Source organism: Melospiza georgiana, chromosome 12, assembly GCF_028018845.1.
Source record: "Melospiza georgiana isolate bMelGeo1 chromosome 12, bMelGeo1.pri, whole genome shotgun sequence".
NCBI classification, from domain to species: domain Eukaryota; kingdom Metazoa; phylum Chordata; class Aves; order Passeriformes; family Passerellidae; genus Melospiza; species Melospiza georgiana.
The window spans coordinates 9,832,880-9,854,446 of NC_080441.1; the positions used below are offsets into that span (position 1 = coordinate 9,832,880).

The 21,567-nt window shown below is 36.0% G+C and overlaps 1 protein-coding gene across 4 annotated transcripts in view; it reads left to right on the plus strand.

Moving 5' to 3' along the window:
• STAG2 (STAG2 cohesin complex component) overlaps nucleotides 1-21,567 on the plus strand; it is a 74,094-nt gene that overhangs the window by 42,142 nt on the left and 10,385 nt on the right. For all 4 annotated transcript variants that reach the window (XM_058032528.1, XM_058032531.1, XM_058032530.1 and 1 more), the window contains exons 6-25: nucleotides 1,086-1,162; nucleotides 2,754-2,958; nucleotides 5,203-5,354; nucleotides 6,554-6,627; nucleotides 6,742-6,865; nucleotides 7,896-7,994; nucleotides 8,089-8,168; nucleotides 8,684-8,791; nucleotides 9,647-9,758; nucleotides 10,334-10,451; nucleotides 11,175-11,278; nucleotides 12,124-12,216; nucleotides 12,411-12,500; nucleotides 13,557-13,760; nucleotides 15,280-15,350; nucleotides 15,693-15,780; nucleotides 15,884-15,964; nucleotides 17,935-18,027; nucleotides 20,355-20,529; nucleotides 20,984-21,123. In XM_058032528.1, coding sequence (XP_057888511.1) covers nucleotides 1,086-1,162; nucleotides 2,754-2,958; nucleotides 5,203-5,354; nucleotides 6,554-6,627; nucleotides 6,742-6,865; nucleotides 7,896-7,994; nucleotides 8,089-8,168; nucleotides 8,684-8,791; nucleotides 9,647-9,758; nucleotides 10,334-10,451; nucleotides 11,175-11,278; nucleotides 12,124-12,216; nucleotides 12,411-12,500; nucleotides 13,557-13,760; nucleotides 15,280-15,350; nucleotides 15,693-15,780; nucleotides 15,884-15,964; nucleotides 17,935-18,027; nucleotides 20,355-20,529; nucleotides 20,984-21,123 — 2,288 coding nt within the window. The remainder of the gene's footprint in view (nucleotides 1-1,085; nucleotides 1,163-2,753; nucleotides 2,959-5,202; nucleotides 5,355-6,553; nucleotides 6,628-6,741; nucleotides 6,866-7,895; nucleotides 7,995-8,088; nucleotides 8,169-8,683; nucleotides 8,792-9,646; nucleotides 9,759-10,333; nucleotides 10,452-11,174; nucleotides 11,279-12,123; nucleotides 12,217-12,410; nucleotides 12,501-13,556; nucleotides 13,761-15,279; nucleotides 15,351-15,692; nucleotides 15,781-15,883; nucleotides 15,965-17,934; nucleotides 18,028-20,354; nucleotides 20,530-20,983; nucleotides 21,124-21,567) is intronic.

The following is a 21,567-nucleotide window of genomic DNA, read 5'->3' on the forward strand; positions in this document are numbered from 1 at the left end:
TAGTTTAAAGTCTTGATTAAGCCTTTTGTATTTACAGCAGATAGAAATCAGTACTGGTACTTAACATGTGCTGCTTCTTCTTTTGTTCCTGCTATTATTTCAGAAAATCATTTCTCCTCTCACTAGTAGTTCAGGGTATTCAGGCTTGGAATTCTAATTTGGATGTACCTGTGTTTTATCATTGATTAAAGTTGCTTCATAGCTTTTGTAGACATGCTTGTTTCAAAAGATATTATGAAGAGCTTTATGGTAGCCTGTCTACAGTAAGGTTGTGTTTCCATATTTTTTCTTTATTTTCTGATTTTTCTTTCCTCATTTCCATGTCCTCCATTCTTTTATCTCTCACCTCCTCTTGAAGAGAAGGTAACTTGCCTTGCAGTGTCACGATGCTTGGTAGAGGAGGACTGGATGTAATTTGTTCTGCTCAAGTGCTTCTCTGTCCTGATGAACTTTTAAATGAGTGTGAATCTCCAGAAAGCGAACAGTGTTCCTCAGAGGTTATCTGCACTTTCAGGAATAGTGACCTTTTGATTTCTGTTACAAGATAAAGCTGCAGAATCCTTTAATGATTTCTGTGATGATCCTTGTCATGAATTTTTCCAGTAAACTTTGGGAGGTCTAACAATTTGAGGCCAAGACAAATAGAAATTTTATGAAAGTACTCTGTTTATTATAGTGCAGAAGAGAAGAAGTAGCAATACAGCTGTTGGAAATTGTCTTGCACTATTTAGAATCTTGAGTCCCAAAAGGTCACTTCAGATGGTGGAATGCTCACTGGTACGGAGGCCTGGCACAAGTACCTTTGACTTCTGATTGAGTGAATGAGTAAATTCTAGATGTGTGTGTACATGCACACAAATACACTTCTTAAGAAGCGTAAGACTAAACCCCACATAAATAAAAGGTGTCATGTATGTGTTATACAGGAATGATAGAAGAAAAAAAGTGAAATTTATTAAAAATATACATGTGTAATCAGTAGGTTTGGTGAAAATGGGTTATTTTGACATTGTAGCAGGAGGTATGTCATCTGCCATCTACAGCTTTCATATTAACAGTGCTAATGACCTATATCTAAATTGTAGGAGTTGTTACAGCAGAGATGTTCCGACATATGCAGAATTCTGAAATTATCCGAAAAATGACTGAAGAATTTGATGAGGTAATTTAACGAAGTGCTGGTTATGTATTCATTTTTATTTTCCTTTTACCTGTCCTAATCTGGCTGGATCATGATTATTTCAAGACATTTGTTTCAAGAATATGGAGTTAAACATTTTCATTCATAAAATTTGTAACTCTTATTTCACTGAACTTAAAAGACTAAGAAGTAAAGCTCTGCATGTATACAACTTATTTTATTAATGGTTTAAGAAATCAATATTGACTTTCAGTTTTTGAATAGTGGGAACTCCTACTTTGGTGGCACTGGGGGATGCCTCCCTATCTTGCTGTTTATATGGGGCCTTATATTGTCTCTTAAAATGGTTGCTGAATTTATTTCTATGCATTCATTAATCTACAAATCGTGGGGATTTAAATTTGATTGTTTTCCAGTTGAAGACTAATGCTTTTCGTTTGATGGGGATTATAGTTTTTTCCCTTTAAATTGTCACTTTCTGTTCCACAGAGTGTTGGGGTAAATGAGATGTATCGGTTTCTTTTCTTTTTTTTTTTTTTTTTTTTTTGATGGGTGATGGGGTTCTTTTTGTTTTGCTTTTTTTTTTTTTTTTTTTTTTTTTTTTTTTTTTTTTTTTTTGTAGTTTTTATTCAGTTTTTGTTTTGGTTTTTTTGTTTGTTTCATTTGGCTTTCATTTGTTTTTGATTTTCCTGGGTTTGAGTGGTGTTCCTTTCATCCTGTGTTCAGAGAACGTAAATGTAACTTTAAAACCTCCTCTCCAAATTTGTCTAGTACAGACACAATTCTCTCCACTGCCACTCCTCCAATAATTAAAAATATCAATAACTCTGAGGAGATATTGTAATATCCTTTTCTTTAAAGGAATTTTAGTATTCCTTAAAACTACCTCAATGCATAAATAGATTTGACTACTCTAAGGCAATATTGTGTGAAATTCATAAAGCCACACCTGGGACTGTTGGTACATGGGTTTTTTTATCACTATGTCATGCTGACTCTTTATTGTAATAGAATTCTAATGAGCAGCTCTCAGATTTCTAATCCCTTTTCATGGATACTTACTTTATTTTTCAACCTGTTTTGTTGCTCAGCCTCTTAAAGAAACTGTTCACAGTGGCACTGACACAAACGATTCTTTATTTGTCCCTGTCGTTTCACCATTATTTGTAAAGGCTCCCATATCAGGAGAGGGCACACATTTGTTATATTTGAGGTGTTGTAGTAGGTAATTTTATGCCTTAGTAAGTTTAAGTCTGTTATGTAATCCTTTCCCTGTCAACTTCCTTATGATCCCAACCTGTTCCTAAACTTGTCACCTAACTGTTCGTGTGATGATTCTAGTGTAGCAAAGATTTGTAAGGCAAATAATTTTTTTCCATTTACTTTGTGTCAAACAAAAAAGGGGAACTAGTAGTTAGAATGTTGTCTTTGTGTTATAACAAGCCTCAGCTGCAAAGTATATTCATATTTATGGAATCATATTCTTCTGATGTATCATTTTTAAGGCCTCTGAGATTTTGGCTTTAAAGTTGCACGTATCTCTTCTTAATCTTTATTTAATGAAATAACTTTTAAAGTGTTTGAAAGAATTTCCTTTTCTGTGTTTTAATAGGATAGTGGAGATTATCCACTAACTATGGCTGGCCCCCAGTGGAAAAAGTTCAAATCCAGTTTTTGTGAGTTCATTGGAGTGCTCGTTCGACAGTGTCAGTACAGCATCATCTATGATGAGTACATGATGGACACTGTCATTTCCCTGCTCACAGGCCTGTCAGACTCACAGGTCAGAGCCTTTCGGCACACTAGCACACTGGCAGGTCAGTGAATTCTATTTATTTGGGTATTACTATTAATTACATTTATTTGGGTATTGCTTACATTTAATGTTTTGTGTTGCACAGGACAGAATTACTCTGCTTGAACTTCTTGATATTCAACATTCAACTTGTGTTTTATTTTGTGATAGTTTTCGTCTTTGGGGCAGCTTTTTATCTTGGAGTTTTGTTACTAGAAACACAGCACTATTTTTAAACATTCTAGCTCTCTGGTATTTTAATTTTTGTTACCTTTAGTAGAAAAGTAAATAGAAGGAAATCTAGTTGATTCTACTAGATTGTCTTTGATCATAAATAAGGGTGTAGGTGTCTTTTAATCTCAAATGCAGTTGAACCTGTTCATGCTCTGCATTAAGTCAAACAGAAGTTGTAGTTTATGTTGGATGCAATTTTTACTACAAACTGAAATTGTGCTACAATTGAGGCCATGGTGCTATGTAAAGTAGCATTTCCATTCTTTGCATTAGAAATCATTAAAATAATTTTTTCATCAGTAATATAGTCTCTAAATTTATTTGTGTTGTATGTAATTGACCTCTTCATACAATTTTTTCCCAGTATGTTAAATGTGAAGAAATCCTTTATGAGTTAAGTATGGAATGTTTCAAAGAAACATGTATTTGTGTGGACAGAGGATGAGCTTCTTGGATAAAGGAGTCCTAAACTTGCACTGATAACTGAGGAAGGATTGTGAATGGCATTGTGTGGCTGTCAGCTTATGTGAGGTTATGGTAACAATTTTACTTTGAGCGAGGTAAAATGAGGCAGAGTGTGAAACTGAGGTTTTGCCACACAGGAAGTAATTATTGTTAGCTTCCCTTGACCTGGCTGATTTACAGCTGGCTTCAGTCCTGACTGTCATGTCTGTCAGTCCTTCTGCATACTTGATAGCCCTCTTGAATTTACATTAGCACGCTGCACATGGGACTGCTGCTGTGTGACTTCTACCAGCCAGAGCATTTCTTATGGAGAGAGAAACAGCACTTTTTATTTCAGGGGAATTTACAGATTCTACTGTATCATCAGTTTTGACTGTTGCGCTATATGACTTAATACAATTCTAGGTCTTAAAAAGCAAGTTATTACCTTTGGTTTTTTTTTTTTTTAAATTGGTTGTGCCTGAATAAAAGTTGCAGAAATTGCCCTGTTGCGTGTTAGTTTCCTTCAAACAAAATATTTTTTATAAGCCATGTGTTTTCATTTGTTCACATCAGCAGTGAATTCTGTTGGTTTTGTGTGTTCATCTGAGTTTTAGTATTTGCATTGTTGAAGATCATATTTTATATGGAAAAGAGTGCCAGCAAAATCCTTGTATCCATATTTACTGGTACTTCTGTTAGTTTCAGCTTCTGTGATTAACTCAGACTTGCTCTTTAGTCTTGGAGATCACAGTGTGAGATGATATTTCAATGTAACTGCATGTCTTTAAGCCTTGCTCGTTAGCTTTATGCTGGTGATACATGCACAGGAATTTTCAGTGTCTGCTCTGCCAGTGCAAGCCCTTTTATGCCTTACTACAGAAGCTCACATGGCAAGCAAGTACACAATTGATCACCTTTTATTTTCTGAAAAAGGAGTATTTGTCTGCACTCTTTTAAAACGGTTGAGCTAAAAATAAAAGGACACAAAAATCCCACGCAAGTGTGTTGTATATTTTGGTTTTCTAACTTGTAGTTGGCTAATGGGCTTTCTCTGCTTCTGCTAATAAATGAATCTTTTGAAAACCTGCACCTTTTTAAAATTAAATTGAGTAGAAAAGACTGGTGTGATATAGTGGTGTTGGTTGTCTAAGACATTTCCTTTTGAAGAAAAAAAATTCTTATATGTTTAAGACTGAATGGTATCAGTCCAACTGACTCTGATAACATTATTCTAGTATTTCTTGGGCTAAGTTTATTAATCTTACGTTCTTCCTTCATTTTGGGGAGGAAACAGATTCTGTATCTCTCAATAATAATAATGTACATATAATAAAAATAATGCTTATTACATTAAAGAAGTGATGAAAAAGAACAGAATAGCAATATTGCATCTATTGTGTTGATAAATAATGAATCAGTGCTTGGTAAAACATTGCATAAGTTTGTGTATCAGAAAATTACACTAAATATATTTTCATAGATACAGCAAGGGTTCACCAGAAGAGGTGTCAAGATTTTTCTTCTAAGTTTTCTTAGATCAGGTAACCTTTTAAATAATCCTTATTCTTTTCACTTACTTTTGTAGCCATGAAACTAATGACTGCTTTAGTGAATGTGGCATTAAATCTAAGTATTAACATGGACAACACACAGCGGCAGTATGAAGCAGAACGAAATAAAATCATTGGGAAACGAGCTAATGATAGGCTGGAACTCTTACTACAGAAGAGAAAGGAGGTTAGTCCAACTAAGTATTCATAAATATGAATGTTCATAAATGGCCACTAATAATTAATCTTGTTCTCTAATTGGTTTTGGTAGTTATCTGTCTCTAGCTCTTCAGGTTGTTCATATTTAATGCTTAAACAACTTAGCAAGGTGCTTCCTACTGTCTGGTTTTCTGTAAAAAGAAGTAAATGTAGAGTCTTAAAAATAGTAGTGTTGCAGTGAGGTTAGTGAGAGAGATTGCAATCAGTAATAGATACATTTTTGTTGTATTTCTTGAGGAGTTTCCTACATCAAATATGTATTGAAAGTTACCACACATTGACAGGTTTTGGCTTCTAGAGAAGATCTCCGTGATCTTGGAGCAAAATACTGCTTTTATAATGTCAGTAATGATCTCAGCAGAAAATGTATTTAAAGGCTTCAGATAAGGCTTTTTTCATGTACAGAAAGCACTATCAAAGTTGAAAATGCAGTCTACTTCTGTTTTCTTTCTTTTGTGTAAAAGAGACTTGCTGATTCATTGCTGACAATGTTGTCTTGTTGAAAGCCCTTATTCAATCAGGTTTCAGTTTGTACTGTTGGGGCAATTGGTGGTTTGGTTTTTTGTTTGTTTTTTGGGTGGTGGTGGTGATGTGTGTTTTCTTTTAGGTTTTTGGTTTTTAGACGTTAAGAATAGCTTCTTCATGATCAAAGGAAACATCTCACCTGTGCTCTTCAACATTTGTATTGTTACCTGTTAAGGGCTTTTTTTCCTGACAGTTGAGACAAACTAACAAGTTTTCCTTCTGATCACCTCCCAAAGATCTTGCAGTTAGAGACTGATCTCTGAACAAGCCATTCAATGTAGTTTTGTTAAATATGTGTGCAGGGCCTGTCCTAGTGTGAGTGATACATAGATATGTAAAAAGGCAATGATGTTACTAGAAAATTAAATCAGGCTTTCTTACAAATTAAGAAGGGCCTTTCAGAAACACAAGATGTCTTTGTTACACTTGAAGAACAGTTTCCCAGTAACCAGAATTACTAAAATTTGTATACTGTGGTAGGTATAATTTCTTAAATAATAGCATATTGTACTGTGAAACAGATCTGTGAAAGGATTTAATGGTCACATTGTAAATGTTAATTTAGTTTGTCTAGCATCAGCACCATCTGATCTGACTGTAAAAGTGCTGCTCACTGTTTATGTACTCTCTACATTCTTTCAGCTTCAAGAAAATCAGGATGAAATAGAAAACATGATGAATGCAATATTTAAGGGTGTTTTTGTGCATAGATATCGGTAAGTTTCTCTCAGTAAGTAATGTGTAGCATCATTAATTTATTCTGGAAGCTGGGGGCAGGTTATTTCTAATTATTCATCTCTTTGAACTTACTGCCCCACTTCTCTCCACAGAGATGCAATTGCTGAAATAAGAGCCATCTGCATTGAGGAGATTGGAATATGGATGAAAATGTACAGTGATGCCTTCCTCAATGACAGCTACTTAAAGTATGTGGGATGGACTATGCATGACAAGGTAAACGGCACAGAGCAAAAGGAGCAGAACTCCTTGGTTTTAGTTATTGATCTTTCCAGACTAGCTTTGGATCTCTTAACTGTTTGAGTTGATCACTGCTGTCCTTATCACTCAGAAGTACTGGCATTTCAAAATGCATATAAGCCAGACTTGAATGTTTTTAGAGAGTACATGTAGATTTTTTTTAAAGAAACTGTTATTTGTAGGCAAATGGTCTTTTCTATTTATTTATTGCTGATGCAAACTTCTAGTTCATCATGCTCAGCTGTTTCAAGTTAACACATCATCCCTATAGCCTGGCAGTACTCTGTTTTGTCAAGTTATGAAACTCTGGCATTCTCATCTAGCTGCAAAAAGTATGGGAAAAACCCCCTTTTGTGCTGGTTAGTGCCTGAAGCTGTTATTTACCAACTACCACCTAGAGATTATTCTCTGCTTGGAGGGGTCAATATGGTTTACAAATACTCCCTGACTCATTATTGAGTCAGCACATTGCCTCAGTTCTTGCATCAGAAACTTCAAGCTGTTCAATTTTAAGTGAAAGAACTGAGGGATGCTCAGTCTTGCTGTGCTGTTCATTGGCTTGGTGTAAAAACCCAGTAACCTCTGGCAGTGGAGTGAGGTCATCTTTACCTTAGAACATGTTCTCTGCTGAAGCAGATCTTGTATTTCAAGAGGAGTATTGCTCTCTTTATCTATGTAATAATTTTGATTGAACAAGGAGTGGTCATCTATGATACAAATATCTTGAGTGTTTAGAAAGAATGAAACAGATGTATTTAGTTTTATGGAGATGGTAACTGCAGGAAGACCTTGGGGGGTTTTGTTAGTTTTTGTTGCTTCATTGCCTTGTTACAAAGAAGGTTATATCCTTATGTTATTAACATGATTATTCGTAGAGTATTGTGACAGCATTTAATCTTTGTTTTTGAATTAATTCTCACTGTAAAAGAAGCTTATCCTGTATGACATGAAGATCACATCAGTATCCTATATTTGACTTTTAATTCAGTTCTTACTTTTATTTTAGCAAGGAGAAGTAAGACTCAAATGCCTAACTGCTTTGCAAGGGCTTTACTATAATAAGGAACTTAATTCCAAATTGGAACTCTTCACCAGTCGGTTCAAGGTTAGTGTTATTTCTTACTTTGAGTACATATGATTTTTTTTAAAATTGCATTACACATCTTTCCTCTTCAAAAATATTTTTTTTGTGTTCTTAGGATAGAATTGTGTCTATGACTCTTGACAAAGAATATGACGTTGCAGTCCAAGCAATAAAATTACTCACTCTTGTTTTACAGTAAGTACATGTATATTACCTTATCTGACATATAACAAATATCAAAACTTCAGTGTTGGCCTTGTGGGTGAGGCCAGCAGCATGACACTTCAGATAATCTGAAGGCTGTAGAAATGTCTGTGCCTCTTACACTCAAAGAAAATGAAATTCCAAAAGTAATCTGTCTAGAACAGTGTTACTGCCTATCTCCCTCAGTTCAGTAGGTGTAAGGGCTAGGGACTTATAGTTAAAACCTATCATGGAAGGGTTGAAATGAAGAACACAGAATATATTGAATGTTACACAGTAGTTGAACTCCTGAGCATAACCTTCTAGCAATAGCTCATACTTCATCAATGTGTTTTGTTCAGGCAGACTTTGGAGCTAAGACTGGAGTTTTAGGATGATAAATTGAAGGAAAAGGTTTAGCTTCTCATTCATTTCCATCTCCCTCATTAGAGTTCATACTTTGTTGACTCAGCCTTTTTGGTTTTTTCTTTCTTTCTTTCTTTTCTTCTTCCCATCCCTACCCCTAGGAGTAGTGAAGAAGTTCTGACTGCAGAAGACTGTGAAAATGTCTACCACCTGGTTTATTCAGCTCATCGGCCAGTGGCAGTTGCCGCAGGGGAATTTCTTTATAAAAAGTAAGATGGAGAAATTACAGTTAACTTCTTGGTCCTGTAGATTTGTGTGCATTAATATGATGGTTCTCATTAGATTTAATCAAGAGAAGGAAAAAATGAAACATAAAGTGGCCTTAAGAAAGAAGAGGCAATGTAATATTACTCTAATTTTTAAACTGCTGTAGTTTTTCTAAATGGGAAATAGAAGTTTGGACTTCACTTTGAAAGCTTGTTCCTTCAGGGAATAGAATAAAAATGTTCCTATGTCTTCTCCTTTCCCATTCTCCCTGTGAAACATCTTAAAATGCGTATGTAGTTTGGGGCCTAAAACTTGGGCTTGCATCAGGAGTGTTTTCCCATTTGTAGTTCCTCCCCTGTGCCTGCCTCCTCCCCATTGTCCCATACGACCATTTCATAAAATATTTTCATTTAAAAAATCCACTAAAAAGCCAGCATGTCAGGTGTGTAGGAGAACAAAATAGAGTTTCCATCTGATATTTTTCAGACCTCCTTTCAATATTTCTTAGCTGCTTTAAAGTCTCCTGTAGGGAGGTTCAGAAAATAGCATTTGCTGAGGAGGAGCATAGGACCTCAAGCACCTGCAATTATCATTGATGTTTATAAAGCATTTTGTTGTAATCATACATCCCACTGGAAACAGTCAGTGGCATATTAACTCAGCATATATAAAATGCATATTTGAAATTGTTCAAATGATACTTGTCCCAGATTACTTCCTTTCAAAGTAAAATATGGAGCAAAGCAACAAGGTATTTAGTGTGTAAAAACCTTGGAAAGTTTTTCACATCTTGATGTGAATTGACTATGATGAAGGCAATGAAGAAGAAAGTTGTCAAGAAATAATTTTTCTTTTAGGCTTTTCAGCCGCAGAGATACTGAAGATGATGGAATTCTCAAAAGGAGAGGAAGACAAAGTCCAAATGCTAATCTTGTGAAGACATTAGTGTTTTTCTTTTTGGAAAGTGAAGTAAGTTGAGTTTCAGGGATGTCCTTGTTTTTGTGGTGTGTGTGTGGGATTTTTGTTGTTGTTCTAATTTTTGTCAGTTAAATTTTGTTGGTTGTTTTTTTTCCCACTCATTGGTTAATTACCATGGTCCATGTCCTGGTTTTCTTGTTGTTGGAGCAACATGGGGGTCAAAAGACTGTTTTGTAAGGCTGTGTTTGTTTGAAAGATATGTCAGTACAGTATTGAGACAGGCTGTGAGTGCTACTCGGACAAACATGATGATGTGTAAGTGTAAAGAAATTGTGAATTGATAGATTTAAAAGGGGACAGAGAAAAAAAGCAAAAAATCCCACAATCCCTACCCACCTATCCCCCAGGTTCTGACAGATTTTGTAGCACTACTCATTGTAGCTGTTGATCTGGATTCATCTTTTTAAGTTAATTGGGGAAGAAAATCTTCTGTTTAACTAGAGAGCTTGCAAAACTTGCTCTGTATTTTTGCCACAGGCAGGAGCCAAGCATGAGAAACACTCTGTATTATAGTTCTGTAATAATCTTCATTGCTGATAAAATACTTAAATATATTCTTATTTTAGTTGCATGAACATGCTGCTTATCTTGTGGACAGCATGTGGGACTGTGCAACAGACCTCTTGAAGGACTGGGAATGTATGAACAGTCTTCTGCTGGAGGAGCCTCTCAATGGAGAAGAACGTAAGAGATTTTTGTAGATCTTTGTTTATATTGCTGTGCAGTTTTTGTTAGGCTTGAAATAAGGAAAAACTATGTTTACAAATATTTTCTTTGTTTCCATGACTATAAGAAGTCACTAATACAAATTATGAAATGTGAGGAAGTGTAGAAAGAGATCACCACCTGGTATGGAAGTGTTACACAAGAGCCATGGTTAGAAGAAAAGAGAAGGAATTAGCATGCAATGTTGCCTTGGTGTTCCACAAGTTCAGGCTGCACTTTTGGCATAGAGAAACTAAGTTACTTGTGAAACTGGTTAATTTATTGTTAAAACTACCATAAGGAAAAGTAACATAATTTCTTTGATGACAGTAGACCCAAACAAAACCCCTGGTATAATTCTGTATTTCATAGGTCCTAGTAAATGGACCTCTGAAAAATAGAAAGGAAGTAAAATAATTATAAAACTTAAGTCTTTATTCCATCCTATCCTGTGACCCATCCAGTGATATTCCCTAAATTTTTCAGTATTTTCTGGTGGTGTTTTTTAAGGTACTTACTTACTATATCCTCTCTGTGACCCCCATCTCCAGAAACGAGCTGTTGGTCTACATGTCTGTCTATTTGCCTTAAACAAAAAAGCTGGAAAAACCCCCAAAACCCAGACAAAAATCCCAACATACCTCAATCCTTGTGGTAAATGAAAAATAAGTTATGTGTTAACATCTGTTTCTTAAATTTCAGCTTTAACAGACAGGCAGGAAAGCGCTCTGATTGAAATCATGCTGTGTACAATTCGGCAAGCGGCTGAATGTCATCCTCCGGTGGGAAGAGGAACGGGGAAAAGGGTAGGAAGCAAAAAACTGCTCATCTGGGGATGTGGGAATGGCTCTGTGGGGCCACTGTGGGAACAAGGAAGAGATTATAGGCTATTGCTGCTGAAGGGACTGAGATGGGAGATGGAGCTTTGGTCTCCACATCTGACTACCCTGTCTAGTTTGCTTTTTCTGGACTCGGGCACGTGCTTGGTACTGTTCAAATTACTGCATTTGTTTGTACTAGTAAAGATAATAAAAATTGATTTTGAAAACAGTATTGATTTTAAAGGAGGACTAGAATCAGTGTTTGGGAAAAGCTGGAACTATTTTCAGTGGGAAAGAACAAAATGAGGGAAAGGAAAATCCACCACATAGTCTCTTGAAAGAAGGCCAGTCCACCAGTTGGCTTTTCTGTGATTATATGGAGTTTAGACAGCCTCTTTTGGGAAGACATTAAGCAGTCTTCTCTCAAGACTGGGTCATGTTTTTGGTAAGAAACACATTTAAGAACAGGTTGAAAGCTTGTATGAAAATAGGATTGACAAATTAATTGAGTAAATATTACTAAAAATTTTAAGCTGATGGGCTCCCCATTCTTACATTATCATTTCAATCATGGTATTTTGTTGCAGGGAAGGTAAATCTTTTGTTCTAAGTATTCACTTCTGTTTTTTAGTTAATCTCTTTTTTGAATGCTGAATGTTGGTTTTTTCTTCTTCTTTTTTTTTTTTTAATTGCACACTTTCCTCCTGCTTTACATTGATATGTTACAGTAATTTTAGAGGTCCATGTACCTAATCATCATTTCATTAATGATAATGAAACTTTGCACCAGAACTTTTAGCTGTAAAATTCTCACAATGCCAATATTTTAGGTGCTGACAGCAAAGGAAAAGAAAACCCAGTTGGATGACAGGACAAAAATTACTGAGCTTTTTGCAGTGGCACTTCCTCAGTTGTTAGCAAAGGTAGGTTTGATTCCATTCCTTGCTGATGGATGATTGTTGAAATTTTTACAAGTATATTTCTCTAATTAATGATGCAGCTTGCCACGAGTTTTATTATTTTCTTACTAATCTTTGTTTATATTTACTTGTTCTATAATGAATTATGTTGTCCATGACTTTATCAACTAAACTTTTTTTCTGTGCCAATTTTACAGTATTCTGTAGATGCAGAAAAAGTCACCAACTTACTGCAGTTGCCACAATACTTTGATTTGGAAATCTATACAACGGGGCGATTAGAAAAGGTACAGTAACTTCCACACACAAACATTAAAGGAAAAGTCCCAGAATTTAGACTTTGTCACTGGAATTTCAGTCACCATTTTAGGAGTGTTTTTTTGTGGAAAGGAGATTTTAATTATTGTAACCCTTACTGATAGTGTGACTTCAATTTCAGAGTTGTGACTGACTGCTCTTCTTAGAGATACTGAAAATATGAGTCTTCTAAGGCCTGTCTGGCCAGCTTTAACAGAAAATCTTCCAATTAAATGAACTTGAGAACATTTATTGCTGGGTTATGGTCATATTTGTGATAGCTGTCTGACAGATAAAGCTTATAGAAACAGCTCAGTAAGTTCTCTTTTTCTGTCACTGAAGCTAGAAAACCACCATCATCATTGCATGAAAAAGAGGAAGGATACCAGATCACAAATGATGTAGTTACTGCTCTCATTTTATCTGCTATGATGATGAAGTTGAAGCTGTTCTCATCTCTGTCTCCTTCTCAGATGTGCTACTGCATTGTGAAGGAAGTAGCTGGAAATCATTAGAGTTAAAAAGTGATGACGTGTAGTTGACAGCACAGCCAGCAGTGATAGAGCAGCAGTGAGCATCTCAGGTTGAGGGAGGAATATATGAACAGCTGAAGTTGGCTTTAGTTGGTGGACAGTAGAGTGTTATGAAACTAAAATTTCAATTATACAGCTTTTAAGGCACACATAAACATGCATAAATGTTTATGTGAGTGGGAGGTAAATACTTCTGTGTTGTTCAGTTGTCATTGCAAATTCAAGTGTTAGATAAGACCATACCAACGGTAGCAAACTTTTAATTACTTCTGTGATTTGGTCTTTGACAAACTCCAACTTAATTTTTGATAAATAGACTTAATTTCTCAGGAGCTTCACTGATTTTCTAGGAGATGTTTGTGTTCTGTATTGTAGTTACAGAAGTAATTAACAGAATTGACCTTTTAAAATTCTTTATGGTTTGTTAAATATGCCTGTGTGTATTTGCATGTATATATATATATGAAAATAAAAATAATATATATTTTCTTCTTTGGCTTGTCTTCCTTGTAGCATTTGGATGCCTTACTGCGACAAATCCGGGACATTGTGGAGAAGCACACAGATATAGATGTTTTGGAAGCCTGTTCAAAAACCTACCATGCTCTCTGTAATGAAGAGTTCACAATCTTTAACAGGGTTGACATTGCAAGAAGTCAGTTAATAGATGAATTGGCAGACAAGTTTAATCGACTGCTTGAGGACTTCCTGCAAGAGGTATTTTAATGTGCAAGATCACCTTTTCCTGCCCTTGTAAATATTTTCAGTATTTTTTCTGTCTTTCTCTGCAAGTCAGAGCTAAGGATGGGAGCTTCCCTCTGGTTTTCAAAACCCTTAAGTCAAGTGCAATAATACAACGATATTGCTGCTGTGATAGTGTGAACACAGGCTGTTCTTGTAGTGAGTCTTCAATTTTGGTCTCCTTTTGACAAGAGTCCTTTGGGAATTTGGGATAAGTTTCAGATAAACAATTAAATGCATAAACTTTTTACTCTTAGCTTTTGAGGCCTTCATTTTTGAGAGTTGTAGTATTGTAATTCCCCCAGGATTCTCCTCAGATGTACTACTGTTGCTAGTCTTGCCTGTGGTTGCATGTTGCTGTTGTTAAATATCAAAATCTCTAACACTCCCCCTCCCTTCCTGAATGCAAGCAGATGCAGTTAGTAGATCAAAAATAACTTTGTTCCCACACTGTGTTGATCTGAGAAGTGAGAATCTCCTGATACTTAACTTTACTATGTGGGATCTCTGACATTCAGACAAAATTTGTTTCTCCTTTTCATCTCTGGTGAGGAGCATAGGAAATGTCTTTTTGACAGCTTCATTCTTAACATTTCTCAGATGCATGTAGTTTATCAAGCTCTCCTTTCTTCTCTTGCTTTTTGTTCTGAACTAGAATTCCATTCTAGAAATCCCGAACAAGAAATGTGCCCATTTGTTTCCCTTTGTGATGAAAAGAAAGAATGAGAGGTAAAGCAAGGAAATGAGATGTCAGAAGTTGGTTTGAAGGAAAAAGGCAAATACTCTGGTGGAAGTGTTGAAATCCTTAGTTCTTTGATAGGTTGTGCAACTACAGAATAGTAAAACTTGCATTATTTCTGCTAGACTGAGGAGGAGTTTCTTGACCCCAGATAGTTTATCTTATGTACAAACAGATACTTTTTTGACCCTTTGATTTTTACTCTTTTTACTAAATGCAAGTTTGTCAGAACTTACAGGAAGGTTAGAACAAACCAGTTCCCTTACCTCACTCAGAGATTCTTTTCTGTGATTAAAGTAAGACTGAGGTACTGACCTGTGGCCCATCTAGTCCAGTGTCTTTTGTCTGACAGTGGCCTCTGCTGGATTCTTCAGAGAAAATAGGAGCACCTACATTATACATTGTATTTCACTAGCCTAGGCTTTTCCCTTTTCTTCTCCCTTCTCCTTCTTCCCTGCCCCCCCTCCCCTTCTCTCTTCCTCAGCTGCTATTTTATAGAATCCTAGAATTGTCAAGGTTGGAAAAGACATTTTAACATCATTGTCTCCATCTCTAGATATGAACTGCTGACTGCCCTGTCTCTCTGACTCTTCTGAAAGCATATGTGACATGATAAATATTTTATCAATAATTTAGAATCAGGTCTGCACTCTCTCCTGCCCCCAGTCTGGGGGTTTGTGGGTTTGGTTGTATTAAGTTCCCCAGTTCACTGAGACTACACTGCTTGAGGTATCTCACTGTATGATTATTAAATAGGGGGAGGAACCTGATGAAGATGATGCATATCAAGTCTTGTCAACACTGAAGAGAATCACTGCTTTTCACAAGTAAGTGGCTTCTGCACATGTCAGTCAGGGTTTGTGGTGGGGGAATTGTTTGTTTTTAATTCAGTATCAGGGTTTGTGGTGAGGGGGCTGTTTGTTTTTAATATGATGCATCTTTTTAATGCAACTTCATGGGATTGTTTTGGGGTTTTTATTTTTTGTGTGTGTGTTGGTTTGGGTGGGGAGGTATTCAGTGACTGGGCTTTTTCAACATAAATTTAAAAACGCAACTAATTAATAAATTAATTAATTTTGACCAGTTGAGATTTTAGTAGTTGTTAACCTCAAATTGTAGAAAAAGTATTAGTTAAAGAATACTTTTTGCTTCATTTCCAATGCTTCCAGTGCTCATGACCTATCAAGATGGGACTTGTTTGGCTGCAACTACAAGCTATTGAAAACTGGCATTGAAAATGGAGACATGCCAGAACAGGTCTGTAGTTAAAATGTGTTCTTTAGACACAACAACAAATACCTTTTGTTGCTGTCTTTTATTGGTCTTTGTTGTCTAATGCTTTCTTTCCTTTTGATTTCAGATTGTTATTCATGCACTGCAGTGTACTCATTATGTAATCCTTTGGCAGCTAGCAAAAGTTACTGAAAGCAGTTCCACAAAGGTATGCCTTGTTCCAGTTGTGTTAGTAAATAAACATTTGTACATAGTGCAGTGTCATCAAGTGGGAACTGTGATGGCATTAATTAAAACTAGGAATGTTTTTTATTTTGATACCTACCTAATCCTGCTTTTTTAATACGTTCTTCTGAATTAATAGTTTTAGTAGTCACATTCTTTACTTTTACAAACCTAGTACTTCCTTTAATTGTTTTTATTATTTAAAATATATTATTTTATTTTGTATTATGTTTAATTTGACTGAATTTTAAAATACTAGTAAATCAGCGTGATACCTATCAGCCACAGTAACAATACCAAGAAGGGGTAGAATGGAAGTTACCAAACACAGTATAGTTAGTCTTACTACTCTTAGGTAGTGGGTTTGGATTTGTTTGGAAACCTTGAAGTATCAGTGACAAGTTGGTGAGATCTAAGACTTTGTACTGTCATAGTATTCTTATTGCTCAGTATGTCACAATCCTACTTTACCCTTCATTGGTCTTTTAAATCTATTGTTAAATAAAGATGTGAAAAGATTAAGTTCATTTTTTTCAGGGAATGATGACAGGCCCTTTTCTGGTTCTATGTATAGTAATCTTGAAGGGCAAAGCTCTGGCAAATGTCATCTTTCCAATTTCACTTCTTGAAAAATCTTAGAGAAAGGATTAAGATTTCCTGTATCCAGCATTACTTGAAGAAGTTGATTAGGTTCTTCACTGTGTGAACTGCCAAATGAAAAAAGGCTTTTTTCAAAAGGCCTAGCTAGTTTAGAATGGAGTTTGTAAGTGCTGAAGCATTTTAATTATTTCTCAAAAGTAAAAAATGTAATCCCTGTAATCAAACCTACTTTTCCTGCAGTTTCCAGTTTTTTACTGGAAATCTATGCTGGAGTTGCACTTCATTATTGGAGTTACTGTTAACACACCTTTCTTTATGTCAAAGGGGAGGCAAGGAAATTCTTCAGGTTTTTTAAACACTTTGATTATCATGCCTGTAATTAATACAAGAAAAAAAAAGTTCACAATTTACTAGGGAGAAAACAAAGGGAACTCATGACATTAATAGTGTATGAGTAATTAATAATCCATTACTACAATACTCTCATTTTAATGTGAGGATACATACATACATTTTTCCTTTAATTTTTTTTTATTTTAGGATGTTGTAGTTTGAGCTTCTGGTAGATGCAGGAGTGGAAAATCATGCTATGTAACTTATACTAATGATCTTATAACAGAGAACACCTGTATCAGATTACTGTGGTTTTCCCCTATCTATTGAGACTTCTTTAGTCCAGTGAGTAATCACAGTCTGAAGGTGTTAGAGGTGAATATGAACTTCACCACTGGCTGGTTAGTTTACCCATCTGTGTTTTAATGGCTTTTAACATTTCCAACCCCAAATACCTGATAAGAAGTGGCTGCACAGATTGTTGAGAGGCAGCATAGGTGTGTGAAGGATTTGGAGGTTTTGTTACCTTATTCCTTAAAGGGTAAACAGCAGTCTTGAGGTTTTTGTAACTGTGATTAAAGCTTTATCACAAGCCTAATGGCAGAAGGTGAGCTAAATACTGACAAGTTAGTTTAGAAATGAAGATTAACCTAGCTGTTTTGCAGCAAAATGTAATTTGTAGTACTTTCAGCAGGAATGAAAAGCACCTAATGGAACGTTGTCCCTTATTGAGATTGTTTTCTGCTCCTACATAACAGGTTTTTTAGTTACTGCTTTTTTAAAATAAAATAACACTATTTTCATCCCAACTGCCATCTCTTCTGTGCCACACAGAATGACAAAATTAAGGAAATTACTACTTGCTAATTTTATTTGTAATGGTGATTTTTAAAAATAATGTACTGGACTTGAATATTACCACTGAGGTCTGTGGTGAAATGCTCTGTAAAAGTGAATGCACTGTATGGGACTGTACAATTGGAAAAGCAAAACTGTTACATGAAATCATTCTTTTTAAAGGAGGATCTTCTGCGTCTAAAGAAGCAGATGAGAGTGTTCTGTCAAATCTGTCAACACTACCTGACCAATGTAAATACTGCTGTTAAGGAACAGGTTAGTGGCTGTTGTTACTTGGAGTCTTCTAATACTGTACTTTAAAGCAGCTGAAAAGTTCCTCTTGCCAATATTTTTGTCACTTATGTGATGTCCTGGCTGTTCAAGCTGAGTGCCCTTTGAGTGTCAGTGCACATGGTGCTTGTATGCTTGTCCTCCTCCTCTACATAGGATTTCAGAATCCATTTAAACTTGATTCTTTTGAGTAATTTTAGGCAGCATAATGTTTTATGCAAAGTAGCTTTTTGTTACTTTTAGTAATGACTCTGCAGGTGCACTGTAGAAGTCTCTGGGTATAAGCTGAGTGAGAGTTCCATTTCAAACCTCTTGCTTACCATGTGCTAATGACCCACATCGCCTGTGGAGCTGTGGATTCATAGCCTCAAAACTGACTAAGGACAGCAATTTAAAAGGGTTTCTTTTAGTTCTGTCTTTGAATGCATGCAGGTGCACCTTCTCTTCCTTCTCTGTGTTGCTTCGTGACACAATATATTCCTCAGTTTTTCAGAATTCCAAAAATTTGGGCATCTCAAAATCAGGAGGAAAAAAGTGACTACTTAAGATGAGTGTGTATATGTTTATACATGCACAAAGTATTCACTTAACCTAGGAGAGTTTATTGTTGGGGAATGGGAATTTTTGGAGTCACCTTTAGGAACACTCACACTGCTCTGTTGGTAATAGTGTTGTTCAGAGATACTGTAGCAAATGCTTGGAAGCCTCAGCAATGATACGCTGCTTGATGAGCAGTTTTATAGTTAGTCCTTTATACAATTGCCCTTTGTGGGGAGAGTTTTAGCTCCTAAATGTTTCAGACATTAAAAAATGTAGATATTGAGCTTGAGTAAGTAATGCATGACAGTTCAGACAGGAGACAGAAGTCCTGACTTTTTTTGAAATGCTTGCATGAAGATTTTGGGGGTGGTCCTTAGTTTTTGCTTCCATTTCAAAAAGAATTGAGACATTGGGAAACACTTGTCCTGAGTTCTGAGAATAACAGAGTTAAAAAGAAATTAAATTGAACTGTAGGGGCTGAGTCTCTTCAGTCTGTGAGCAAATAGTTCTTTGGCCAGGATAATACTCATAGGAGTTTGAGGTTCCAGTGAAGAGCACAGATTACTGATAGCAGAATTAATTCCAAGTAAATGCCTTTAACGATCTTTAAAATGCTAAAATGAAAGAAAATGAAGCGTCTCTACAGGGGAAGGACCAGATTATCTTCTAGGCAGACTGTTTAATTAAAGACATAGAAAGCCAGGAGCCTTTTTGCTGCTCAAGATAATAATAACCTGGTTAAAGTGGAAAATCTGGTCCACTGAGTCGCACAACTGCAGCTTTTGAAACTCTTGCTAGAACAAGAATATTCCTGGAGCTTAATAGGCATGTTCTATGTCAAAGAGCTATCTAGTGTAATAATCACAAGGGGTAGGGTGTGAATGTGCTAGTAACAAAAATTACTGAAGCTCTGAGTAGGTCCCTCTAAGAGGCTGTATGACTCTGACTCTGGTGAACACTCTGGAAACTGGAGCTGCCTGGTTACACAGGGTACCTGTCACCCAGGTACAATGTTCCACTTCCTCTGGGTTCCACTTCCCTTCTCTAATCTCATGAAAGGACACAAGGGAATTCAGAGGGGCACATGAATTTTTGTGACCAGGAATTAGTAATACTCACTTTGAGGAGTTAGAGAACAGACCTGTTCATGGAAGTACTTAGGAGATTAGAGCCAAAGAGAAGGTACAGCACTAAGCAGCTTCTTGCCTTGGTCTGCTAATTTGAAGAATGTCAGAGCCGGGGGCAGTGGAGTACAGGCATTTAAATCTGATATCAGATGTACAAGTTAGCCAGCAAAAGAAAAAGTTGGTTGCACTTTTGCAGTTTTGGGCATTAGGATTTAAAGGGATTGAATAATCTCCGCTGTTAGATTTTATATGTTATATGTTAAACAAATGTGATTGAAACATTTTTAAGAAAAGACAGCAAAAAGGACCATGGTCAGAGTTCACAAAGTTCCCTAGTGACCGAATGTAGTATCAGTCAGGTACAATTTGGGAGTTTCAGGCTTCTCATGTTTTAGTCTTGCAATATTTTCGCATATAATTTGGCATCATCTGTGCAATATTTTTATTTGGAGACCCAGTCTTGATACAGGAACCTGCTATGTGAAGCTATGCACATTTTGAATTCAGTTGGCCTTTGTAGTTGTGTAGGACTTCAGTGGCCTGTGTACACTGTTGAGTTCTTGAGTATTTTCTCAAGTGCAAATACCTTATTCTAAACAAAATCTGCTTTTCAAACAAGTATTTATTTAGGTTTCTTTTTAACAGGCTTTCACAATTCTGTGTGATGTGTTGATGATCTTCAGCCATCAGATTATGACAGGAGGACGTGACATGTTGGAGCCACTTGTTTACACTCCTGATTCTTCCTTGCAATCTGAACTACTCAGTTTTATTTTAGATCATGTCTTCATTGATCAGGATGATGATAATAATAGTGCGGGTTTGTACAAAACTTAAATTACCTTTTAATTTTTTGTTTTCTAACTAATATCTTTGTTTCTTTATGCATTTCTGTGTTTTTGTGGTGGTGGTATTTTGTTGTTGGTTTTTTTCTTGTTTGCCTGGTTATTTTTTTGTTTTAATTTTGTTTTGTCATTGAGAGGTGTGCATGTACACAAAGGTAGGTGGGGCTTTTAAATGTCAGCAACTGATTAAAGGATTTTCTGTATTGGGAACATTTAGGACAAGCGCAATAAAGGTTTGGTTTAGTAGGTTCAAATATTTATCTCTGTATCAGGGTAACAGACATGTCAGTGGACAGTGAAGTGCATTGCCATCAGAACTGAGATCTGATTTTCTGAATCATGACCACTAGCCCATATCAGTTTTATATATAAATACTTAAACATAGAGTCCTTAAACCTGACAGTTTTCCTGTTCTGAATTGTTTCTAGATGGACAGCAGGATGATGAAGCCAGCAAAATTGAAGCATTGCACAAAAGAAGAAACCTGCTTGCAGCGTTCTGTAAGCTCATTGTGTATACTGTGGTGGAAATGAACACAGCCGCCGACATTTTCAAGCAATATATGAAGGTAAAGTTGAAGCTTAGGAGTGCTACTTCATCCAACTACTAGAATACAGTAGTTGTAGGATTTTTATTACTTGTTTTTTACCTTGCAAGATAACAGGTTCAAAATGTGAAGAATTCAAAACTCCAGAGTTGTAGGCCCTTTTTTGTATGTAGGGAGAAAAATTACTGAGATGAGATTTACAGTTCCAGTGTTGTGTGGGTGGTGGGGACCGAGGAGGGAAACTAATTATTTTAATGTTGTTTTTACTAGTCTTATTTTCTTACTCTGATTGATGGTGTCTTTTTAATTCACTTATTAGTTTAGTAGGCCTTTTGAGAATGTTCTTCCCAAGATCAACTCCATAATGTCTAGTCTTATCCAATAATTAAGTTTAAACTTTGTAGAAGTAAAATTTGAGTTCCCTCTCCCCATTATCTTTATATCTGTTTTAATCTTACTTAAATA